The sequence below is a fragment of the Myotis brandtii genome, unplaced genomic scaffold, assembly GCF_000412655.1.
Source record: "Myotis brandtii unplaced genomic scaffold, ASM41265v1 scaffold165, whole genome shotgun sequence".
NCBI lineage: Eukaryota > Metazoa > Chordata > Mammalia > Chiroptera > Vespertilionidae > Myotis > Myotis brandtii.
In genome coordinates, this window is record NW_005356042.1 from 607994 (window position 1) to 626628 (window position 18635).

An 18635-nucleotide genomic window follows, 5' to 3' on the forward strand; every position below is an offset into this window, starting at 1 on the left:
CCACAAAGCCCCACTCTGCAGACTTCCCACACCAGATCACCCAAGCCTGGTCTTCCCCTCATTCTAACCAGACAGTCCACCCCCACCCCTCTTCTCATCTTCTGACGTGAAACCTCAGCCAGCCACCTTCAGACTCTTGAATCCCTTTTCAGACCCCCGCCCTTGGAAAACCCATTCTAGACCAACCAGGACCCTCAAAATGTAGATATCCTGCTCATTTCCCCAGGCTCTGCAGAATGTCCTAACCCTCCTCCAACTTCACCAAGGACACCCCAGTCACTTTGTCTTGACCCCTAAGTCTCTAATCACAGGCAATCCACCTTCCAGACTCTACCCCTTATTCTCCAAGACCCAGCCTAAAGCCACTTTCTTAGATTTTGATTCCCCACAATTTTTCTCCCTCCCTAAATTCCCTGCTGCCCTATCCCCTCACTCCTCAATAAATGTGCTAGAGCTGTGCCATCTGCTTTATGTCTGGGCCTGGAAGGATAGGCTGGAGCAATCAAGAGGCCAGTGTAAAGAGGGGAAATGTTTATTGAGGTCAGGGGAACATCACTGTCGCTCATACATCTCCCGTAGGATCTTCATGCTTTCTGAGTAACGAAGCTGGTTCCGATGAGATGCCTCCTTCCACCTGCAGTGGGAGAGGGAAAGCAGAGGGAGGGCTCAGCAGTTGCGGCAGAAGCCATAGAGGAGCAAGCAGGTTGGGGATGCTTACCTCTGGCGGATGCGTTTCCAGCGCTGCATGTTGCGGTAGATGAGTGTGGAAGGTGAGGGTGAGGGCTCAGAGGGCTGTGTGGACAGAGAAGCCAGGCTCGGTGGCCATGCCCAAGCCCCACAACATATGTCCCATAGCCCCAGGCAAACTTTGCAGACCCACCTCATCCTCAGGGGTACCCTGTGTCTCAGGCTGCAGTGGGGATGGAATTCGGGATCTGCAGGCATCTCCAGGTGGCCCAGGGGCTGTGGGAGGAGGCAACTTGTACACATCACGACTCTTGCTGGTGGTGACCTCTGAACCCTGGAGACACAGGAGCCCCATAACAGGTCCAAGAGTCAGAGATGAGGGCCAGGGGTACACATTTTACCCCTCCTTCCTTTTCCAGTGACAACAAACATGAGGGTCTCCTCTGGGACCTGTACTTGGGAGTCATGTCTGAAGAATGGGGACCTTACCCGACCAGTCGAGAGATTTCCATCTATGCCTGCATACCCTAGGGCAGTGGTCGGCAAACTCATTAGTCGACAGAGCCAAATATCAACAGTACTTCTTCAAAATAGACTCGCCCAGGCCGAAAACCGATTTCTGCGCATGGGCCATGAAGTTTCAATCGCACTGTATGCGCGCCCGCACGTGGTATTTTGCGGAAGAGCCACACTCAAGGGGCCAAAGAGCCGCATGTGGCTAGCGAGCCGCAGTTTGCCGACCACGGCCCTAGGGCATCCCCATCTGCTCCTTTAGATCAGGTGGCTATACCTGTTTACACTAAGGACCCCTTTCCACCCCCCAGCTCTTGGGGATCCCAATCTTAGAGGTCACACATATCTGCCCAGGTGAACCCTGTCCCCTCTTTCTCCCAGTACAGGTAGCCGTGTGTGTCTGCTCTGGAGAGCTCCATCCATACTCCTAGTATAAGGGTTCATATCTGTGTGCCTCAATGGATCCAGGAGACATTTAAGGGACACAGAAAACTGCCTGTCTATCCCAAATAGCTTGTGAGGAGGGTACCTTGTGACCATCTACCCACTCTCTCCCTGGCTGTTGGGCAGGGGCCTACCACCCATCCTACCTCCTCATCCTCGGGCAGTGGGGGCAATGGTGAGCTGGGTGAGCGTTCGTGCTCACGCACTGTGGGGCTGTTGCGCATCCAGGCCCGGCAGATTGGGTACAGCGGTGTGTTCTCGCTGAACTGAGCTAAGTCCACACTCCGGTCAAACAGCTTAATCACATACGTGTCTAGGAAAGTGGGAGCGGGAGGTATGTGAACATGCTTATATAGTCCCCTATCACTGACCGCCCTCTAGGGCTACCACCTACTCACTAGATCGTTGTGGCCCTCCTTCGGCCAGCCCATCATCCATCTCCCTTCTCTTCTTCCTCCGCTGGTGGGGGAAGCGGGCAGATGGCCTGCGTGAGTTGAGAGAACATCAGGACCAGCGCTGGGGACTTCTTTTCACTTGGCTGAAACCCCTGCCACCTTACCGTTTGCCAGTGGCCACAATGGAGCAATCCCTGTGGGAAGAGACAGGGCATGAGCAAGCTCACCCTTGAACAAATGCCTGCTCAAAATCTCCCAAAAGACACCCTATGGATCCTGAGATCAAGCCTGAGATGCCCACATGTACCCCACTAACTCTGTAGGCGTTGTGTCCCACCCAAGCCCCTGGGGCTCTAGTTGCCAAGTATGACGGGACCTAAGCTTCTGCTGCCCCAGGGTCTTTGTGCACATAGAGTGGTTCAACTATGGTGGAGGAAGCAGGGGACAGAGTGGTCAGGGCTTGGGTGAGGGAAGTAATTCACCACAAACCCTCCGATACAGATCCCACCAGTAAAACTTACTTGCTGTGGGTGTCTGAGGGGGTCTTCCTGGCTTCCTCATCCAGACGCTCCCTGGTAGCAGAAGATAACTGTGGACTCAGGGTTCCAAGGGCCCAGAGTGGTAAGGCAATGAGTGGCCTCTCCATTGGGCCCCTTCCTCCCTAAGCCAGGTTCTGGGGTCCCACCTAGACCCACCCAGGACTAGAGGGCCCAACCCCCTCTGACCTCAGGCTGGCCCAGGTCCCAACCTGTCCATGTGACTCTTCTCCAGCAGACACTGTAGAACGGCATCCAGTTGGTTCCGGGCCTTGGCCATCTCCAACTCTGGGGAAGAGGGTACCAAGCAAGAGTCAGTTCCCAGGCCCAAGGCAGGTGGGAAGCCAACTGGGCTGGGGAAGGGCATGCATAGTCAAACCTATGGCAAGGCTCAGGTGTGCTGAGAGGGTGTGAGGGCAGACTACTGAAATGATGAGTAAGAGCTCTGGGTTCCTGGGCTGTCCCACCTAAGACAAGTCATCTTACCTCACTGAGCCTGTTTCCTCTTGAAAATAGGTCTCCAAATGATACCTATTTGTTAGGACTGTTCTGAGACTTAAATTGACCTATGTTGTATATAAATCTCTAGCAGAATGCAATAATAAGTAACATGTACAGAGTGCTTATTATGTGCCAAGCATTGTTCCAAGCATATCACACATATTAACCCGTTGAATTCTCACAATAACCCTGGTAGGTACATATGATTTTTACCCATTTTACAGATCATGAAACTGAGGCACATAGATGTTAGGTAGTTGCCCAAAGTCACCCAGCTAGGGAATAAGGATTTGCATGCAGGCCATCTGGCTCCACAGCTGAAATTATATGGCAGGGACTCGAACAGGGTGCGGTATCTAGTGCCCAGGTAAGCTTTGTTTGGATAAGGCAGTGGAGTTATATTAAATCTGAATGAACTCACATTTAATTGGGAGATTTCACCCAAGAGACCCATTTTTGCACCCCCCCCCCTCCTCCAACACACACACACAGGAAATGAGATCTGGGCCCACCTTCCTGCATATCACAGGCCCTGCCTGGCCCTGCAGCCTGTGTCTTTGCCTCTGTTCATCATAGAACTTAAGGAGGTAATGATATTATAAATATTCTCTTCTCACCCTGTGAGGTGTTTGCTCTCCTCTTCCAGCTAGTAGGTGCTTTGGCACAGTGCTCAGAGCCTGGAAGGACACTTGGGGATATGCTTTGGCCAGCCCTGGGACTTCCTGAGGAGACCAGAAGATGCACGGATTCCTGACATCACTCAGAGACAGGGTAGGGGTGTGGATTGGGGCAGCTGAGATTCTAGCAAAAAGCCTTATTCAGGAGACAAAGTATGGATCATGCCCACATCTCTTTCCCTAGCCCCCACTTCTCTCCTGAACCTCAGATCTTGGGATCCCATGGACTCCTGGACACCTCCCCCTGGTTCTTCTACCTATTGGCTCCCACATTATCATTGGCCTCAGTGTTTCTCTAAACTTACCCTCTTTCCTGGGCCCCCATCTCAAGGATAGCTCTGCTGTCCCCCAACCCCTCCCTGGGCCTCAACATGGACACCTCTCTCTCTCCTCCATTCCAAACCACCAACTCTTGTCCACTTGGCCTCCTTTTCTACCACCTATCCCAACCCTACCCTGCCCACCCTGGTCCTTTTCGTTCCTTCCCTTGGGTTCCCAACCTCAGTCTCCCCTTCTGATCCACCCTCCACAAGGTGGCCAGGGAGATCTTCCTAAAATCAATCCTGACCCCGATACTCCCCCTTAGAACCCTGCACAACTCTGCAGTGCCCACATCATCATTGTGGTCAGGCCCCCTACACTTTTCCATCCACAATTTTTTTTGGCATTGGAAGGCATCTTTATTAACTCACTCCTCAATTCAAAACCCTCCCTTGGTTCTCCGTTTCCCTCACAGCAAAACCTAAGTCCTAACCTGGGTCCACAAGATTGGTTCCTCTCTCCTCCCCGCTTTGCCTCCATCTCCTCACACTCTCTACCTCAGCCTGTTCCAACCACACTGGCCTCCCGGCTGGTCCTTGAACAGGCCAGACAAGGCTTTTTCAAAGCTATTTCCTTCGTCTTATTCGCTGTTGGCTCACATATCCTCATGGCTCTCTCCCTAACCTTACCTCACTCCTGATCTCACATTTGCTCTCCTGTTTCATTTTATTCCACGTATGCCATCTAACATCGTACATCATTTTACTATTATATTTTGTCTGGATTCTGTGCCTCTCCCACCGCCCTTAACCTACCAGTCCTGGGTTCCCATAAACTTGGTCCCAACCCAAAATGAATCCTTCTCTCTCAGCTTGTTTTCCCATCTACCACATTTCTGACTTCTAGGATTATTGGGATACAGTGACTTCAAGGATTAAAAACCTCCTTGTACTTCAGGCACTCAGTACAATGCTTGATTCATAACTATTGCTGGAAATGGAAAAACTGAGACACAGCCAAGTAGTCTTTCTCGCGGTCATGGGGCTGGGAATCCCCATGCCTTGCGGCACCACACTGCCTGAGCCACCGCCACTCAATCTCAAAGCAATCTCGAGCAGACTGGTAAGGTATGCAGGCGGCAGGAATCGCTCAATGCCTGACAGCGATAGGCAGAAGGGCTGCAGGGAGAAGTCTCAGTCTACCTTATCGCGATAACCCTGTCTATCGGGACTCGCATACCCAGATCAGCCCCGTGCTCCTCTACAGGCCCCCGACCTCGAAACCTCACCTGATTTCTCCACTTTCACCTTCACTGGGAACATGGTTTTGGTCTGGAGTCTGGCTAGTTGAGTCAGAGGAGCCCAAAAGGGCCTAGCGTCACAAGTCAATGGCAGAGGCAGACGGAGACCGTCAAAGATAAGCTTCGTACGCGGGAGCTCTTCTGCCCTGAGCAGCGTCGATCTACGACTGCCGCCGCCGCCAGCACCTCTTGCTCCCCTTTGGTGGGGCCCCATCGGCAGTCGCTTGTCCCCATTAGTCAGTATAACCGTCGATCTCGTACCTTGACCAATTGACAGCTCTCAGCCCTAAGTCCCACCTTGCTAGGGACCCATTTCCGGAAACAAACCAACGACATCCCGGCACGCTTTCTGGGAGGTGTAGTTCTGGCTCCCGAGACTCAGCCGTAGTAACAGCGCCTGCGCCGCGCGAGGCACGGTGGGAGATAAAGGACCAGGGCATCGCGAGGCTTTTTGGAACTTAAAGTGTTAGTAGCTTTTAATAAAAGCCATTTAGGTATTAACAGTAATTATTTAACCGTGTCCTTCTTGCCCCTAATTGGGAGACAAGTCTGGAGTTAGGCTTTTTCACTCTGAGTACTCATTAGTGCCAGCTACCTATTAATCTCTTTTCAGGCACAACTTTATTCACTTAGCAAATATTATTACTGTGCGAGTCACTCTTCTAGGCACTGGGGACAAGCAGAGTACAAAACAAACAAAAATATCTTTCCCAATAGAGCTTATATTTTGAGGATGGGGGCACACAATAAACAAGTAAAACACTGAAATTTTAAATAGGTTTGTTAAGGAAGCTTTCTCTAATAAACCAGACATCTCCTTCAGAAAATGGAGAACTTCATTTTACTACATATGCCTTGACCCAGATTAATTCCAAGAGGTAGCATTGTGGTCCACACTTTAGATGAGAATACTAAGTCCAAATGGAAAAGTAATGTTTTCAAACTCACATAATACCAGTACAGGATAGCAGCCACTAGTAATAGAATATTCCCTTCTTGGTTCTGCATCTGTAAAATAGGTTTCTGGAGCAGGATAGTTCCTATTTCAGAGGGTTATGAGTAGTATTCAGTGAAAAAGATGCACATAATGTGTGAAGCACTAACCCTGGAACAAAGTAAGCATTTAATGAATGTTTCTGAATAATAATCATTTTCTGTTTCAATGTTCAAAAGATCCCAGGAAGTCAACATAGAGAATCAGGGACATTTATTGGAGTATGTCAACAGAGAACACAGGAGATAGGAATAAGTATTAAGGGGCTTGAAAGTGGGCTGGGAGTACAGGAGCCCATCCTGGGAGAATGATCAGGTCCCAGGCCTGTGCTGAAGAATTTGTCAGGGAGTACCCAGAGGTATGGTGAAGGAGAGGTAGTCCCCAAGGGCGCCCCAACGGGGCCGGTAGATCTGGAAGATGGTGATCCAGGTGATGAGTATAATCACCCAAAAAAGGAAGCCCACAGCAGAGCGCCAGACATCTGTAAAAGGTAACAGGAGTGGGTAAGGTTGGCTTCCACCTGCTCTCTGGTCACCTCCAGACAAGTTCTCTCTTTTCTTCCACGGAGCCCTAGAAATCTGGAACTTCTTTCATCCCATCCCACCAGAGCTCCACCTCCCCACCTCCCCAATGGCCTTCTTTCAACTGTACCCTGGACTCACAGCCTTTGATTTGGCTCTGCTCTGTGTATGCAGGGACAAGGAAGGCCTCTCGGAAGAACCAGAAGATGTTGACCAACCAGAGAAAAGGCAGGAAAGCAAACCCACCTAAAGAGAAAAAAGCCAAACTAGGACATAAGACAATGAGTATCCTCCCCAACGCCCACTTAGATGACTAATTTGTAAAGTCCTTCTCCCACACCCAAGTTCAACTGAGATCTCTGCTATTAAGGACTCTGATATCAAGGCTCCTCCCTGGGATCCAGGAATCTGATTCCTCAGCCATCTCTTTGTCAGGACCGAGTAGTCCAGCCCCCAACTCCCCTCTTGGGACCAATAAGCTCTTGAGGCCCAGCCTCTCCTCCTCAGGACCCAGTTCCTTCTCTCAGAGCTCGCGCTCCCAGCCGCTTCATCCCTTAGACCCAAGCATCCGGCCCTACAGACCTTATTCCGTCCCCTCTCTTCTCCTGGGACCCTAGGAGACTGGCCCTTACCCAGGTAGTACTTGCGGCACAGGTTCAACTTCTCTTCGTTGGACACCCGCTCCAAGTTCATAGTGGCGCTAGGGCTAGGTCGTTCCGTGGGTCTGAGGGGCAAGACACTGAGATGCAAGGATCGCGAAAATCCACGCCCCTTTTACGACAAAACAAAGATAAATTCAAGGGTGGGTTTGCTGAAAGCAGGGCGCCCCCGCCCCCACCAGCAAGTTGATTGGGTTGAGACGCTCTTGATGTTTACTGGGGTGCGTGAAACGACCCCCATCTCACCAGTGGAGTTTACTTCCTCCGGATAGATGCCTTTGCCACTTTCAACTTACGGACGTTTGCGCGTGATGCCGCAAGGATCTCTGGTGTTTGTAGTCTTTTTTTTTTTTTTAGGCAGCGCTGCACGCATGCGCTCTCAGGGAATTTCTGTCGGTGATTCTATGGAGAGGGCGCAGGCTTCCAACACGCAAGCGCATTAGGGAGTTTCTGAGCGTGCTAAGCAAGACGAAGCAGCGAAGAACTACACTTCCCAATGTTCTGAAGCAACGGAAGTGACTTCGAGCCAATCAAGTTGGAGAGTTCGGGTAAAAATGGCTGAATTCTTCGATATTCGGGACTGAGGACAAGTGGAAACGGGCGCAGGCAATATCCTATCGGGGTTGCTGGGCGGCGTGGGACAGTATTTCTGGGGTATCCGGCCCTCAGCTCACCTCTGTCTTTGCACCCCTTCCAGGGTTAACTGCTCCTTTTACTTTAGGATCGGGGCCTTCCGGCATGGGGACCAATGCTCCCGGCTTCCCAAAACAAACTTTCAGGCTGGTGAGACTTGGCACGGAGCCTGGAGGGTTAAAGCCTCCGGGCTGTTCCCCTTCCGTTGTCCATCATCCCGAGGTCCCGCCTTTTCCGGATGTCTTAGGCCCACCCTACTGCCCGGCTTTTTTCTAGTTGGACCTCTGCTATTCCTCCCTCAACCTACACCCCTCGGTTGTCTCTCACTTCTAGGTCCTCCCTCTGCTGGTTTCCTTAGGGACATGCATCGCTGATGCACTCAAGATGCTTAGGCTTTGCACATAGCCCTGCTCTCTCTGCTCAGGACCCTGCCCCTCTTAATTCTATTCAGACAATAGTGCTGCTCAACCTGTACCGGAATCCACAGAACACCGCCCAAACCGCAGACGATCGCACTGGAGGGACCATTTCTTGGGGGCAGGACGGACTGCCCTCTGCAGGCCACTTCCTGATTCCACCCTACCGCCTCCAGGTTACGTGCGTGAGGTAGAGGTACAAGAACACTATGATAACGTATTTGAGGTGAGGACTGGCAGAGATGGGTTGAGTTGTGGGCCAGGAGTTCAGCTGAACACCTCCTGGTCTCCACAGGAGGTGATCATGGAACTGCAGGAGAAGTACGGGGAGATTGAAGAGATGAATGTGTGTGACAACTTGGGGAACCACCTCATGGGCAATGTCTATGTCAATGTGCCTGCTTTCCCCCCATTAGAGACCAGAGGTGGAGGCATTTCAGTGCCTAAAGGTCACCACTTAAGCCTCATAGTTTGAGGTCCATCACTAAATCCAGTCCAGCCCCAGAGCTGCTTACAAATCCCCTGAAGGTTTCTGAGTTTGACTACCAAACTTGACCTACTTCCGGCACGAAGAGGATGCTGAGCGGGCAGTAGCTGAACTCAGTAACCGCTGGTTCAGTGGGCAGGCTCTGCATGCTGATCTGTCTCCTGTCACCGACTTCCGGGAGTCATGCTGTCGGCAGTATGAGATGGGGTATGGCAGTAAGGGGGTGGGGTGGGCACCTGGAGTTCCAGACTCCTGTGTGTGTATTGGTGGGGCTGTCAATGACAGTGTCCTCTTCCACCCATCCATCCTCAACCCAGAGAATGTACTCGTGGTAGCTTTTGCAACTTCATGCACCTGTGACCCACCTCCCGGAACTTCTGGCAGCAGTTCTATTGGTTGGAACCCAGGCTCAAGTATCTCAGGACCAGCCTGCCAAGACTTCTCAAACTCTAGAGCTCCTATAATCTGAAATGAACCTGATCCTATGTCTCAATAACAATATCTCAAGCCTTTGGTATCCTAGGACTAGTACTGAGCCCATTCCAAGACCAGCACCTAAGTCCCAACCCCCAAACCATTCTGAATCCCAAACTGAAGACCAGCTTGGATCTCTAATCCTGAGATCAGCTCCTGAGCACCTATCCTAGACCACCCCCAGGAACTCTAGTTACTTCATCACCTGCTCTGCCCCATGCCTCTAACCCTTCTCCCCACTGCTGTCCCCAGGTCACCCCCAAGGTCCCATACCTGCCACTGCCCCAAAGAAAGAAACTGATGACATTCCCCAGGCCACCAGCAGGGTCACTTCTAAGATCTTGACCCTCTTCTCTGCCCCACTCTACCCCTTCTCCCCCCTGCTGTCCCCAGGTCACCCCCAAGGTCCCATACCTGCCACTGTCCCAAAGAAAGAAACTGATGACATTCCCCAGGCCACCAGCAGGGTCACTTCTAAGATCTTGACCCTCTTGCCCTCCACCCCTAACAGGTAGATATGTTCCTGGCCAGGACCCCTCCTCAAAGCTCCCTTAACTCCCCAGGGCCATCTTCCCCAGCCTCTAGTCTGCCACCCCTCCCTGAATAAAGTTCTGTATTTTGAGCTTGAGTCTAGCTGCGGGCTGGAGTTTCCTTCCACCCCCACATCCGACGAAAAGGGGAAGTAGGTTGGGCTCTAGCCACAACTGCAGTTGAAGAACTTCAAACAGGTGGAAAATTATTGGACTCAGGGCTCAACGCCCTAGAAACTCTCAAGTGGGACTGGTGGAACGCCTTCGTGCTGGAAACTTCATATCCATCTGAGGCTTTTCAAAGGGAAGACGCCTAGTTGTGGCAGATTGGAGGATTCCCAACCCAGAGGAGTTTGGGGTTAGGATCTAAGGTAAGGTCACTTGGAGTTGAGTTGGAGTCTTCAGTAAATGAGGGCTGGGTCCTCCATCCCTGATTCCCTGAAATGGGAGTGAGTAATACCTAATACTTAAGCTTACCATATACCAGGTGCTGCCCTAAGAGCTTTACTTCTAATAAGGGTTTTTTTTAAAATCACTTTTTATTTTTCAATTATAGTTGACTCTAGTAAGTTTTAGTTCTCCACAATACCCCTATGAGACAGGTGGTATTAGCCTACTATACAGATGGAACATGGCAGATATGGGATATGAATCCACAGTCTGGCTTCAGAGCCCTTGCTCTAGCAATCTTGAGGCCTTGTGGCTTCTGATAATGGGTCAGGAGCTGGACTGAGGACTGGGAGCTGGGTGTAGGTAGATTCCCGTCCTATGTCCCCCACATCCACTGTTTCCTTCTTCTCCCTGATTTCCTGGGAAATTGGCAAAGGCGCTGTGGCCGGAAGTCCTACAGTCTCGGGCCCCAGGCTGCACGCACCGCTGGGATGAGGCCCCAGCACCTCTTGTCTGCTGCGCTGTTCCTGGCCCAGGCGGTGCCACATGAAGCCTCCCAACACTGCAGCCGCCTTGAGTACTGGAACCCTGACAACCTGTGCTGTGGCAGCTGCCTACAGCGCTTTGGGCCTCCCCCGTGCCCCGGTGAGGAGCAGAGACTGGGCGTATACCTATATATACCTATGCATATGTTCGGGCTGATTGAGGGTGATAGAGATCCCGTGAAAGAACAAGGTTTGGGGGCTTGCTTCTAGGTAGGGGCAGTGGGCTTTAATCAGTAAGGCAGGTATGGGGGCTAAGCCTGTGAGAAAGGCTGGAAGCAGGATCTAGGCAGAAAGGGGTGAGCTATACAGATCAATCCCAGCATGGGCAGAGCTTGGTGTGGAAGCAGGAGGGGCATGAAGGGTAAGGAGCCTGTGGAGCCTTTTGAGACTAGCAGGGCTAGTGTGGGGAAGGGAGAATGGAGGGGTGAGCATGTCTGCTGATGGGTGGATAAAGTCCAAGGGGCAAGGCCCGCTAGGATAGGACAAAAGGGAAAGGACCTTTTAGAGGTGGGGCTTGGAAGCCACTTACAAGCCTTGTCTCCCACTAGACTATGAGTTTTCAGAAAACTGCGGGCTCAATGACTTTGGTGATCACGTAATGCACCCCTTCAAAGAGTGTCCTCGTGGGCAGTGCAATCCGGACCTTGCAGAGCTATGTAGCTTCTGTGGCAGCGGAACCAGGGCCCCTACTCCCGAGGGAAGCCGGCAGCGCTGTGGAGAGGTGCTGGTCTGGCTCAGACTGCATGGGCAAAGGTGTAGCCTGCCAGAAGTGGGGTGGGGTGTAGAGGGCATGGTTTGGGATTGGGATTGGGTGGGCAGGGTCTGGATCAGAGGTGGTGGTGTGGCTAGCCCCACTGAAGAGGATAGGGGTGGGGACATTTGTATCTGGGGGTGACCAGCTAGGGTTAAAGTAGTACGGAGGGGGTGGGCGGGCGTCTGGATCAGGCGAGGATGTGGCTTATAAGGATGAAAAATTTGGGCTGAGGGGGCAGGAGTGGGGTTTGCCTCCAGCTCTACTCCTATTCTCAGAAGCCTGCCCCTACCAAGGAGCCCTGTCCCCTGAAGCCTGAAACACCCAGCGTCCTAAGCTCACAGGAGACCAGCTCACCAGCCATTTCCAGCCCCTCTGGAACATCTGAACACACCGTCCCTTGGCAGGCCTTGCTGACTTTTGCCCTGCCCCTGGTGCTGGTTCTGCTCGTGACCTCAGCAGCCATCCTCCTGTTCGCCCTGAAAAGGCACAGTCCCTACCTCCCCTACCCTGGCTCCAACACCTCTGGAGGCTCTCTGGTGACATCGGAAGCAGGTGACTCATGGGTTTCTCTGCTCCCACTCCTGGCGGGGGGGTTAGTCCCAGACATGCTGAGGGGAATATGGACTGGAAGCCCAACCTTCCTCCCCCTCATCCCTCCCTGTTTCCCAGAGCTGCCAAATCTGGCATCACAGCCCCTGTCTCGCCTTCTGGATGAGTTGGAGGTGCTGGAGGAGCTGATTGTGCTGCTGGACCCTGAGCCTGGGCCAGGTGGGGCTTTGGCCTGTGGTACTACTCGACACCTGGCTGCAAAATATGGACTGCCTGCTTCCTGGTCCACCTTTGCCTACTCACTGCGACCCAGTCACTCGCCTCTGCGTGCCCTCATTGAGATGGTGGTGGCAAGGGAGCCCTCTGCTTCTCTGGGCCAGCTTGGCACACACCTGGCCCAGCTAGGGCGGGCAGATGCCCTGCAGGTGCTGTCTAAACTTGCCTGATCTGGGGCTTGCCCGGCCTAGTACTCAATAAAGTTTCCCTTGAAAATAAGTGCCTGCTGTGTCCTGGACTCATTAGGAGCCCTCTTGAAATAGTCTTAATCGGGCCAAGACCCAGCAGACATTCTCATCCCCCACCCAGAATAGGGCCCATTCTATCACAGAAGACCAGGTGTGGGGGAGCTGGTCTCAGTGCTTCTGGGCAATCAGGGTCCCCTCTTGAGGAAAACTCCCACTACCCAAGAGGGATCCACAGGCATCCAGCTGGGTTCTAACTTACAGTATATAAAACATTTGTTGCTCTGAAGCCTTGACAGACCCCACAATGTACTTCTAATTCTGAACAGTGGCCTCTCACCTGCCTGTTGAGGCTGATGGGCTTCCTTGGTTCAGAATAGGTGTGGGGCATGGAGAAATGGGAGCTCCTACATGCCTCCAGCACCATACAAACTGTAAGACCACCTCTCCAAACATTGACAGACTTTATTGGGGAGGTTCCCACCTGGGATCCCACCTCTTAAATAAAAAAGTGCATAGAAAAGAAGGGATTTAGAAACCTTTGTACAATATCTACATTCTGGGCCCCCAGGGCAAGAAGGGGGCAATTGCTGAGTGGGCTGGAGGGGTAGGGGCAGGGCCCTTGCCACCTGCATGCCCACATTCACCCTGGACATGAGGGTGGGGGTGAGATGCTCTGGGGGGACTAGGGAGCCCCCAGACCAGGGGCAAGATGGCAGCGGGAGGTGTGGGCAACCACAGCTTCAGTTAAGGAACCGACGGCAGCGCTTGGCGCCACAGTTGCAGGGCAGCTTGTTGCTGGCATCCTCAATGGGGAACTTGTAGTCATAGGTGAGCTCCTCACCACGCAGGATGCGGCGCAGGGCAAAGATGACGATGTGCTTCTGGCCCTCCACGTGGATGACTCGAGAGAAGCAGTTGGGCTCACAGGAGTGGTTGATGAAGCGGGCGGCATTGCCATGCATTGTGGCATCCACCACATCAAAGTCATCCATGCGGAACATGTAGCACCCAATACCCTACAGGGACAAGGGAGGGGCAGTTAGATGCTCTGTTCCCAGAGTAGCCCTGCTTCTCCCACCTCATTCCCATGACCTGGCAGAGCCCACCTTCCCATCGTAGAACTTCTCCCGCTTGTCAGTCAGCACAGAGCGAATGACAATACCAGAGTACTCAATGACCATCTCGCCAGCATCGATGTTGCGCTTACAGAACAGGCCCCGCCCATGAATGGCAGACCTGCAGGGTAGGATGGGCAAGGGGAGCTCAGGGGGCAGGGGAATAAAACCAGGGCAGCCCCACACCAGGGCACCTGTCATCCTCCCAAGGGGCATCCTCCCCTCAACCCCACTAACCTGTAGACACCTACAGCCTCTTTGGATGTCTTTTTGAGGTGGCGAAAGCGCATGGCCATGGGCAGCTCCAGGCTGGTGGCACGTCTGGTGGGGGACAATAGTATCACAAAGGCTAGTACCCAGAAATGATCTCTTTAATTTATTTTTTAAATATATTTTATTGATTTTTTACAGAGAGGAAGGGAGAGGGATAGAGAGTTAGAAACATCGATGAGAGAGAAACATCGATCAGCTGCCTCCTGCACACTCCCTCATGCACACTGGGGATGTGCCCGAACCAAGGTACATGCCGTTGACCAGAATCGAACCTGGGACCCTTCAGTCCGCAGGCCGATGCTCTATCCACTGAGCCAAACCGGTTAGGGCGAAATGATCTCTTTTGCCCCTGGTCACCCTCTGTCAGACCCTTCCAAACTACCCCAGCTCCCTGGCCTGTCCTCCATACCTGGTTGACCTGAGCTGTACCTCATCCTCTTCCTCATCACAGGTGGCTCCCTCAGGGAGCACCCTGTGCTGAGAGGCCAGGAAGTTGAACATGTCAAAGGTGCATTTCCTGTAGGTAAAAGAGAAAAATGGACGGAGGTACAGATCCATTCCTTCGAGATGCTACCCTCCTATTCTTGGCCTGGACCTGCTGCTGGCAGAGTAAGAGTAATACAACTACTACTGAAGACAAAGCAAAAGGGGAATGAATGAGGTTCATTCTGATATGACCCCTAGAAATAATTCCTGGAATGGCCTAGTGCAGCCGTGGGCAAACTACGGCCCACGGGCCGGATCTGGCCCATTTGAAATGAATAAAACTAAAAAGAAAAAAGACCGTACCCTTTTATGTAATGATGTTTACTTTGAATTTATATTAGTTCACACAAACACTCCATCCATGCTTTTGTTCCGGCCCTCCGGTCCAGTTTAAGAACCCATTGTGGCCCTCGAGTCTAAAAGTTTGCCCACCCCTGGCCTAGTGTCTTCTCCCAGGCCTCAGTTTCCAATCTGTACAGACTTAATTCCCACCCTCAAGACTGCCCATAGGGTTCCCCCGACCCAGGCATCACACCCCAGACCTCTCACCGAAGATAGACCTCGGCGCGGGCTGCCCCATGGGGATTCAGGGGTGGCTCCTCCTGGCCTTCTCCCTGCTGGTGGTAGCGGAACTTATAGTGCTGGCAGTGCTGGGCCCCAGGCAGCTGCTCTGCCAGGAAGATGACAGCATCATGATGGATGCCAAGGAGCCTTGCTCCACTCATTCCTGAGGGAAGTCAAAGGTGAGGATGCACAAGTCATGTCAGTGACCCATCTTGCTCTCAGGACGTGATCCCAGCCCCCAGCATCCCTGTGGATCCCCCCACTTACCACTAAAGGAGAGATGTCTTAGCCGGGCATGCCCTCGGGCCTCTTGCACCTTCTCAATCAGAGTTCTCCACGCCCCTGAGGAGAGGGCAGAGCCACAGCAGAGTCAGGATGGTATTCTATGGCACATTCTCCCTCCCTGTCACCATTAATCCTAACTCACCCTCCAAGCTCTCTGCCTCCACGCTGAACCCATCCTCACTGCTGATCTCGAAGCGCAGATGTGGACCAGCCCGTTTTGGGGCCTGGTTTTCTTTATCCTCTGGAAATGGAGGCTCTTCCTCAGAGCTTGAAGCCTCACCTGGTCCCAGGTAGCAGGTCAGAGTAGGTAAGGATCACCCCTCATGGAGTCAAAACCTTCCCATTGCCCTCCCTCACTCCCTGGGCACAAGCACAGACTCTGGGTCTAAATGCCTAGTGAACCCTACAGACCAAACATTTTTTCTAAAGGGTCTGCGGTTCCTTTTCAGCAGGACTTCTTGGTTACATGAGCAGTTCCACGGAAGTTTGGAGTGTTTTGGCTCTGCAGGATATACTGTGGCTTACTCAAACCCAATCTACCATAAACACCCACCCCTCATTCTTTTGTCTCACATAAAATTAAAAATACTGGAGAATTAAATTTTGCACAAGTATATTTTTATATACAGCATATTGCTATAAATATTACACATATTATTTTATAGGACCATACAGAATCAAATACATGTACATTATGAGCTATTTAAGGGATTTCTCATGGGCTAAAGATTTTAAAGACAGAGCAGACAGGACTTACTGACGTAGGAGATGTAGATGTAAGAGAAAGAGGTGGGGGGGGGGGGGGTCAAGGAAAACTCTGAGGTTTGGAGCCTGAGCAACTGAAAGGATAGTGATAGTGAGGCTGGAGGAGAAACACGTTTTGGTAAAGGTTGAGAGCTCAGTTTGGAACATGTTGAGTCTGAGATTCCTCTTAGAAAAACATTCCTGGCAACTTGCTGGTGGAGATGGCAAGCAGGTACAAGGAGTGGATAGCAACTTGGGGACTATCAGAATTAGAAATGGGATTTAGGGCCATGAAATTAGATCAGAGCACCCTGGATGTGCCAAAGTTGACAGGCTGGGGCAATGAGGAGGCACAACTGGAGGTGAGGAGAAGGATGGGATTCTGGAAGCCAGGAAAGAGAGTGCTTCACAGAGGGGAGGGATCAGCACACTGACTGCTCTTGGTTGAAGCAGGATGTGGACTGAGGACTGACCACTGTATTTGGTTGGAGTGGGGGTAGAGTTCGAGTGAGCACACTTTAAGAGAGGCAGGACACACATGGTTGCTCTTTTCTCCACATCACTTCTCTGGGCCAACATGCCCACATGACCTCCCAGCCCTACGCAAGACTCTAAACCTTGTTGTTGTGTGACTCACATCATCTCTAGGCCTCAGTGCTCCTGGGTCCACCTCTGACAACTTCTACCTCTTCTTAGCCCTCTTCCATCCTCACTCCACTCTGTTCTTTGAACACAACTCACTGACTTCTTTCTCACAGTGCTCATTCTAAGCTGCTGTGCACTAATATGTACATGTCTGCTTCCTCTACCAAAATGTGGTATGTTCCCTAAGGGCAGTCGAGACTGTCTTGTCATGGTCACTGCCATATCCTTGTGCCCTCTCTGACCCCATAAGCAGCCTTTCAGTTAAGCAGTTTCAGTCTACCTCACCCCACTTCCATGCTCAGGAGCTGTGTTCTACACAATGACAAAATCCACAGATCAGAACAGGACTGAGGCCACTAGAAATTCCAAACCTCGGGCTGCTAATTACCAGCTTTCATGGTTCCCACAGCTCTCTCTGCCCTCCGTGACCTACAGAATACTTCTCTTCTGGCTTCACTGAGATTATCAGCCAAATGATTCCAAGTGTCCTCATCCTGTATACTGATGTCTCTGCAGATACACCTAACTTCACCTTTCTTCCATCTCAGGGGTCTCCTATTCTACCTGACCACCATGCCTCCTCTCACCTCTGCCTTCATCCTTGGCTTTGCTGTTCAGTCCTCACAACAAACCCCTATAAGCTGTTGGCCCACCTCCTCCTCCCAGACTCTTAGCTAAGCTTTTTGGTAAAGCATCTGGGTGTTGTTTTGACTTCCTCATTAACCATCGTCTTTGATTCTGGACTCTGGCCCACACAGTACATACCAACCCTAGACCCTGCAACCCTAGGGTCCTCTGTGGCAGTTGGGACTGCTGACTACTCCCTTCCCTGGCCTGTGGGACTCCACACTCCTTTGATCTTCTTCCGATGGTTCTTGCCCCTTCTCTGGGTCCTAGGTGGGATCCATCTTCTCTGGATAATCCACAGAACTTCACCTTTGGTTTTACCAGGTAACTAACCCTCTGACTCTGGCAGACTAGGCGCTGAAGCCTTCCCTGGGGCTCTTGGACATGCTAGACAAGGCGCTTTCAGAGACCCTTTCACATCAAGCTGAAACTTCCTATCTCTGTCTGTTTCTGTCACAGGCCATAAGCTCCTCAAGGGTATCTCTATAATTGTAACGCCCAGCCTAAGCCCTGTTCCCAGGTGGGTGTACAATGTGTTCCCACATGTTTTTTGAAGGGTACCAATTCGTCAATGTACCTGTCAGTCATTCAGCTGAGCAAGTACAGGGAAGAAGGCAGTGAGAAGAAAAGGTTGGCCCTACCTGAGTAGTGGTGCCACTGGGATTCAAGGTCAGGGAGACCATCGGGAACTTGGGGAGTACCACCTTCTGCAAGTGGTAGCAGAGGGGACTGGTCCTGGAGGGGCCTGTGAGGAGAGACCTGTCAGAAGAGGGAAGGGACAGAGATCCCAGAGCTTCCAGGGAAAAGGATCTGGCCACTCACCTCAGACTTTCCTCCCCAGGATCATCCAGGTTGAGAACTCCACGCACAGTAGGCGTTTTCATCCTCACTCGGCTAAACCTGGTAGGGAGTGGGGGGGACCACAAGAAGCCTGAGCTGCCTTCTCTTGCCCAACTCCCTTGCCCGCCTCCACAGCCTCGGTATACTCACTCACCCGCTGCCACTAAGCCCTGGACCCTGGGGGGAGTCCTCCAAGGCCTCTCCATCTTCCTCCATCCGGGGAGTCTTGCTCGGGGGAGGTGCTGGTGGGGAACGGCCAGAGAAGGTGGACACCCTTTTGACACGGATGGCCTGGCGGGGCGGGCTGGAGGGCCCACTGCTCAGCT

At 52.1% G+C, this 18635-nt stretch overlaps 4 protein-coding genes and 1 non-coding gene across 16 annotated transcripts in view; 2 read left to right on the forward strand and 3 right to left on the reverse strand.

Annotated features, from left to right (window-relative positions):
- Positions 1 to 510: 510 nt before the first annotated feature.
- On the reverse strand, positions 511 to 5957 carry LIN37 (lin-37 DREAM MuvB core complex component). Of its 7 annotated transcripts, none has more exons than XM_014536557.1 (10): positions 5303 to 5948; positions 3694 to 3798; positions 2788 to 2863; positions 2561 to 2611; positions 2204 to 2233; positions 2043 to 2128; positions 1791 to 1957; positions 881 to 963; positions 719 to 792; positions 511 to 634 (listed from the first exon to the last, which is right to left on the reverse strand). In XM_014536557.1, exons 1-10 carry the CDS (start codon positions 5526 to 5528, stop codon positions 585 to 587), a joined length of 948 nt encoding a protein of 315 aa, XP_014392043.1. In that variant the 5' UTR covers positions 5529 to 5948; the 3' UTR covers positions 511 to 584. The 7 variants fall into 7 exon arrangements, with proteins under 7 accessions (XP_014392043.1, XP_005862495.1, XP_005862494.1 ...); XM_005862433.2 differs by having other exon boundaries at positions 881 to 1021; positions 5303 to 5941; XM_005862432.2 differs by having other exon boundaries at positions 719 to 963; positions 5303 to 5954.
- A 547-nt stretch (positions 5958 to 6504) lies between these two features.
- On the reverse strand, positions 6505 to 7841 carry PSENEN (presenilin enhancer gamma secretase subunit). 2 transcript variants are annotated; one of them, XM_005862430.2, is made up of 4 exons: positions 7735 to 7841; positions 7462 to 7600; positions 6971 to 7075; positions 6505 to 6789 (listed from the first exon to the last, which is right to left on the reverse strand). In XM_005862430.2, exons 2-4 carry the CDS (start codon positions 7520 to 7522, stop codon positions 6650 to 6652), a joined length of 306 nt encoding a protein of 101 aa, XP_005862492.1. In that variant the 5' UTR covers positions 7523 to 7600; positions 7735 to 7841; the 3' UTR covers positions 6505 to 6649. The 2 variants fall into 2 exon arrangements, with proteins under 2 accessions (XP_005862492.1, XP_005862493.1); XM_005862431.2 differs by having other exon boundaries at positions 7785 to 7799.
- A 201-nt stretch (positions 7842 to 8042) lies between these two features.
- Positions 8043 to 9529, forward strand: LOC102258793. The gene is made up of 2 exons (XR_001361319.1): positions 8043 to 9231; positions 9342 to 9529. It is a non-coding gene; the product is annotated as an uncharacterized LOC102258793 (transcript).
- Positions 9530 to 9867: 338 nt separating this feature from the next.
- Positions 9868 to 12757, forward strand: IGFLR1 (IGF-like family receptor 1). 5 transcript variants are annotated; one of them, XM_014536558.1, is made up of 5 exons: positions 9868 to 10399; positions 10855 to 11063; positions 11512 to 11690; positions 11993 to 12269; positions 12387 to 12757. In XM_014536558.1, the coding sequence occupies exons 2-5, from the start codon at positions 10910 to 10912 to the stop codon at positions 12710 to 12712; spliced, it is 936 nt and encodes a 311-aa protein (XP_014392044.1). In that variant the 5' UTR covers positions 9868 to 10399; positions 10855 to 10909; the 3' UTR covers positions 12713 to 12757. The 5 variants fall into 5 exon arrangements, with proteins under 5 accessions (XP_014392044.1, XP_014392047.1, XP_005862490.1 ...); XM_014536561.1 differs by having other exon boundaries at positions 12122 to 12269; XM_005862428.2 differs by having other exon boundaries at positions 11512 to 11684.
- Positions 12758 to 13174: 417 nt separating this feature from the next.
- KMT2B (lysine (K)-specific methyltransferase 2B) overlaps positions 13175 to 18635 on the reverse strand; it is a gene marked incomplete at its 5' end in the record, with an annotated part of 27865 nt that continues 22404 nt past the window's right edge. Inside the window, 10 exons of the mRNA XM_005862651.2 lie at positions 13175 to 13746; positions 13837 to 13966; positions 14083 to 14166; positions 14528 to 14635; positions 15154 to 15331; positions 15436 to 15510; positions 15596 to 15733; positions 18111 to 18214; positions 18292 to 18369; positions 18464 to 18633. Coding sequence (XP_005862713.1) covers positions 13471 to 13746; positions 13837 to 13966; positions 14083 to 14166; positions 14528 to 14635; positions 15154 to 15331; positions 15436 to 15510; positions 15596 to 15733; positions 18111 to 18214; positions 18292 to 18369; positions 18464 to 18633 — 1341 coding nt within the window. The remainder of the gene's footprint in view (positions 13747 to 13836; positions 13967 to 14082; positions 14167 to 14527; positions 14636 to 15153; positions 15332 to 15435; positions 15511 to 15595; positions 15734 to 18110; positions 18215 to 18291; positions 18370 to 18463; positions 18634 to 18635) is intronic.

What these genes read in the sequence shown, in the direction of transcription:
- LIN37 (XM_005862432.2), bottom strand. Translation starts at nt 5,528, where the DNA reads ATGGGGCCCCACCAAAGGGGAGCAAGAGGTGCTGGCGGCGGCGGCAGT. An exon ending in AGGAGGGCCACAACGATCTA is followed by an intron (nt 1,958 to 2,042) that starts GTGAGTAGGTGG and finishes CCACTTTCCTAG; the next exon opens with ACACGTATGTGATTAAGCTG. An exon ending in TGGAAACGCATCCGCCAGAG is followed by an intron (nt 635 to 718) that starts GTAAGCATCCCC and finishes CTCCCACTGCAG; the next exon opens with GTGGAAGGAGGCATCTCATC.
- PSENEN (XM_005862430.2), bottom strand. Translation starts at nt 7,522, where the DNA reads ATGAACTTGGAGCGGGTGTCCAACGAAGAGAAGTTGAACCTGTGCCGC. An exon ending in GTGCCGCAAGTACTACCTGG is followed by an intron (nt 7,076 to 7,461) that starts GTAAGGGCCAGT and finishes TTTTCTCTTTAG; the next exon opens with GTGGGTTTGCTTTCCTGCCT. An exon ending in GCAGAGCCAAATCAAAGGCT is followed by an intron (nt 6,790 to 6,970) that starts GTGAGTCCAGGG and finishes TACCTTTTACAG; the next exon opens with ATGTCTGGCGCTCTGCTGTG.
- IGFLR1 (XM_014536558.1), top strand. Translation starts at nt 10,910, where the DNA reads ATGAGGCCCCAGCACCTCTTGTCTGCTGCGCTGTTCCTGGCCCAGGCG. An exon ending in TGGGCCTCCCCCGTGCCCCG is followed by an intron (nt 11,064 to 11,511) that starts GTGAGGAGCAGA and finishes GTCTCCCACTAG; the next exon opens with ACTATGAGTTTTCAGAAAAC. An exon ending in AGCGCTGTGGAGAGGTGCTG is followed by an intron (nt 11,691 to 11,992) that starts GTCTGGCTCAGA and finishes TCCTATTCTCAG; the next exon opens with AAGCCTGCCCCTACCAAGGA.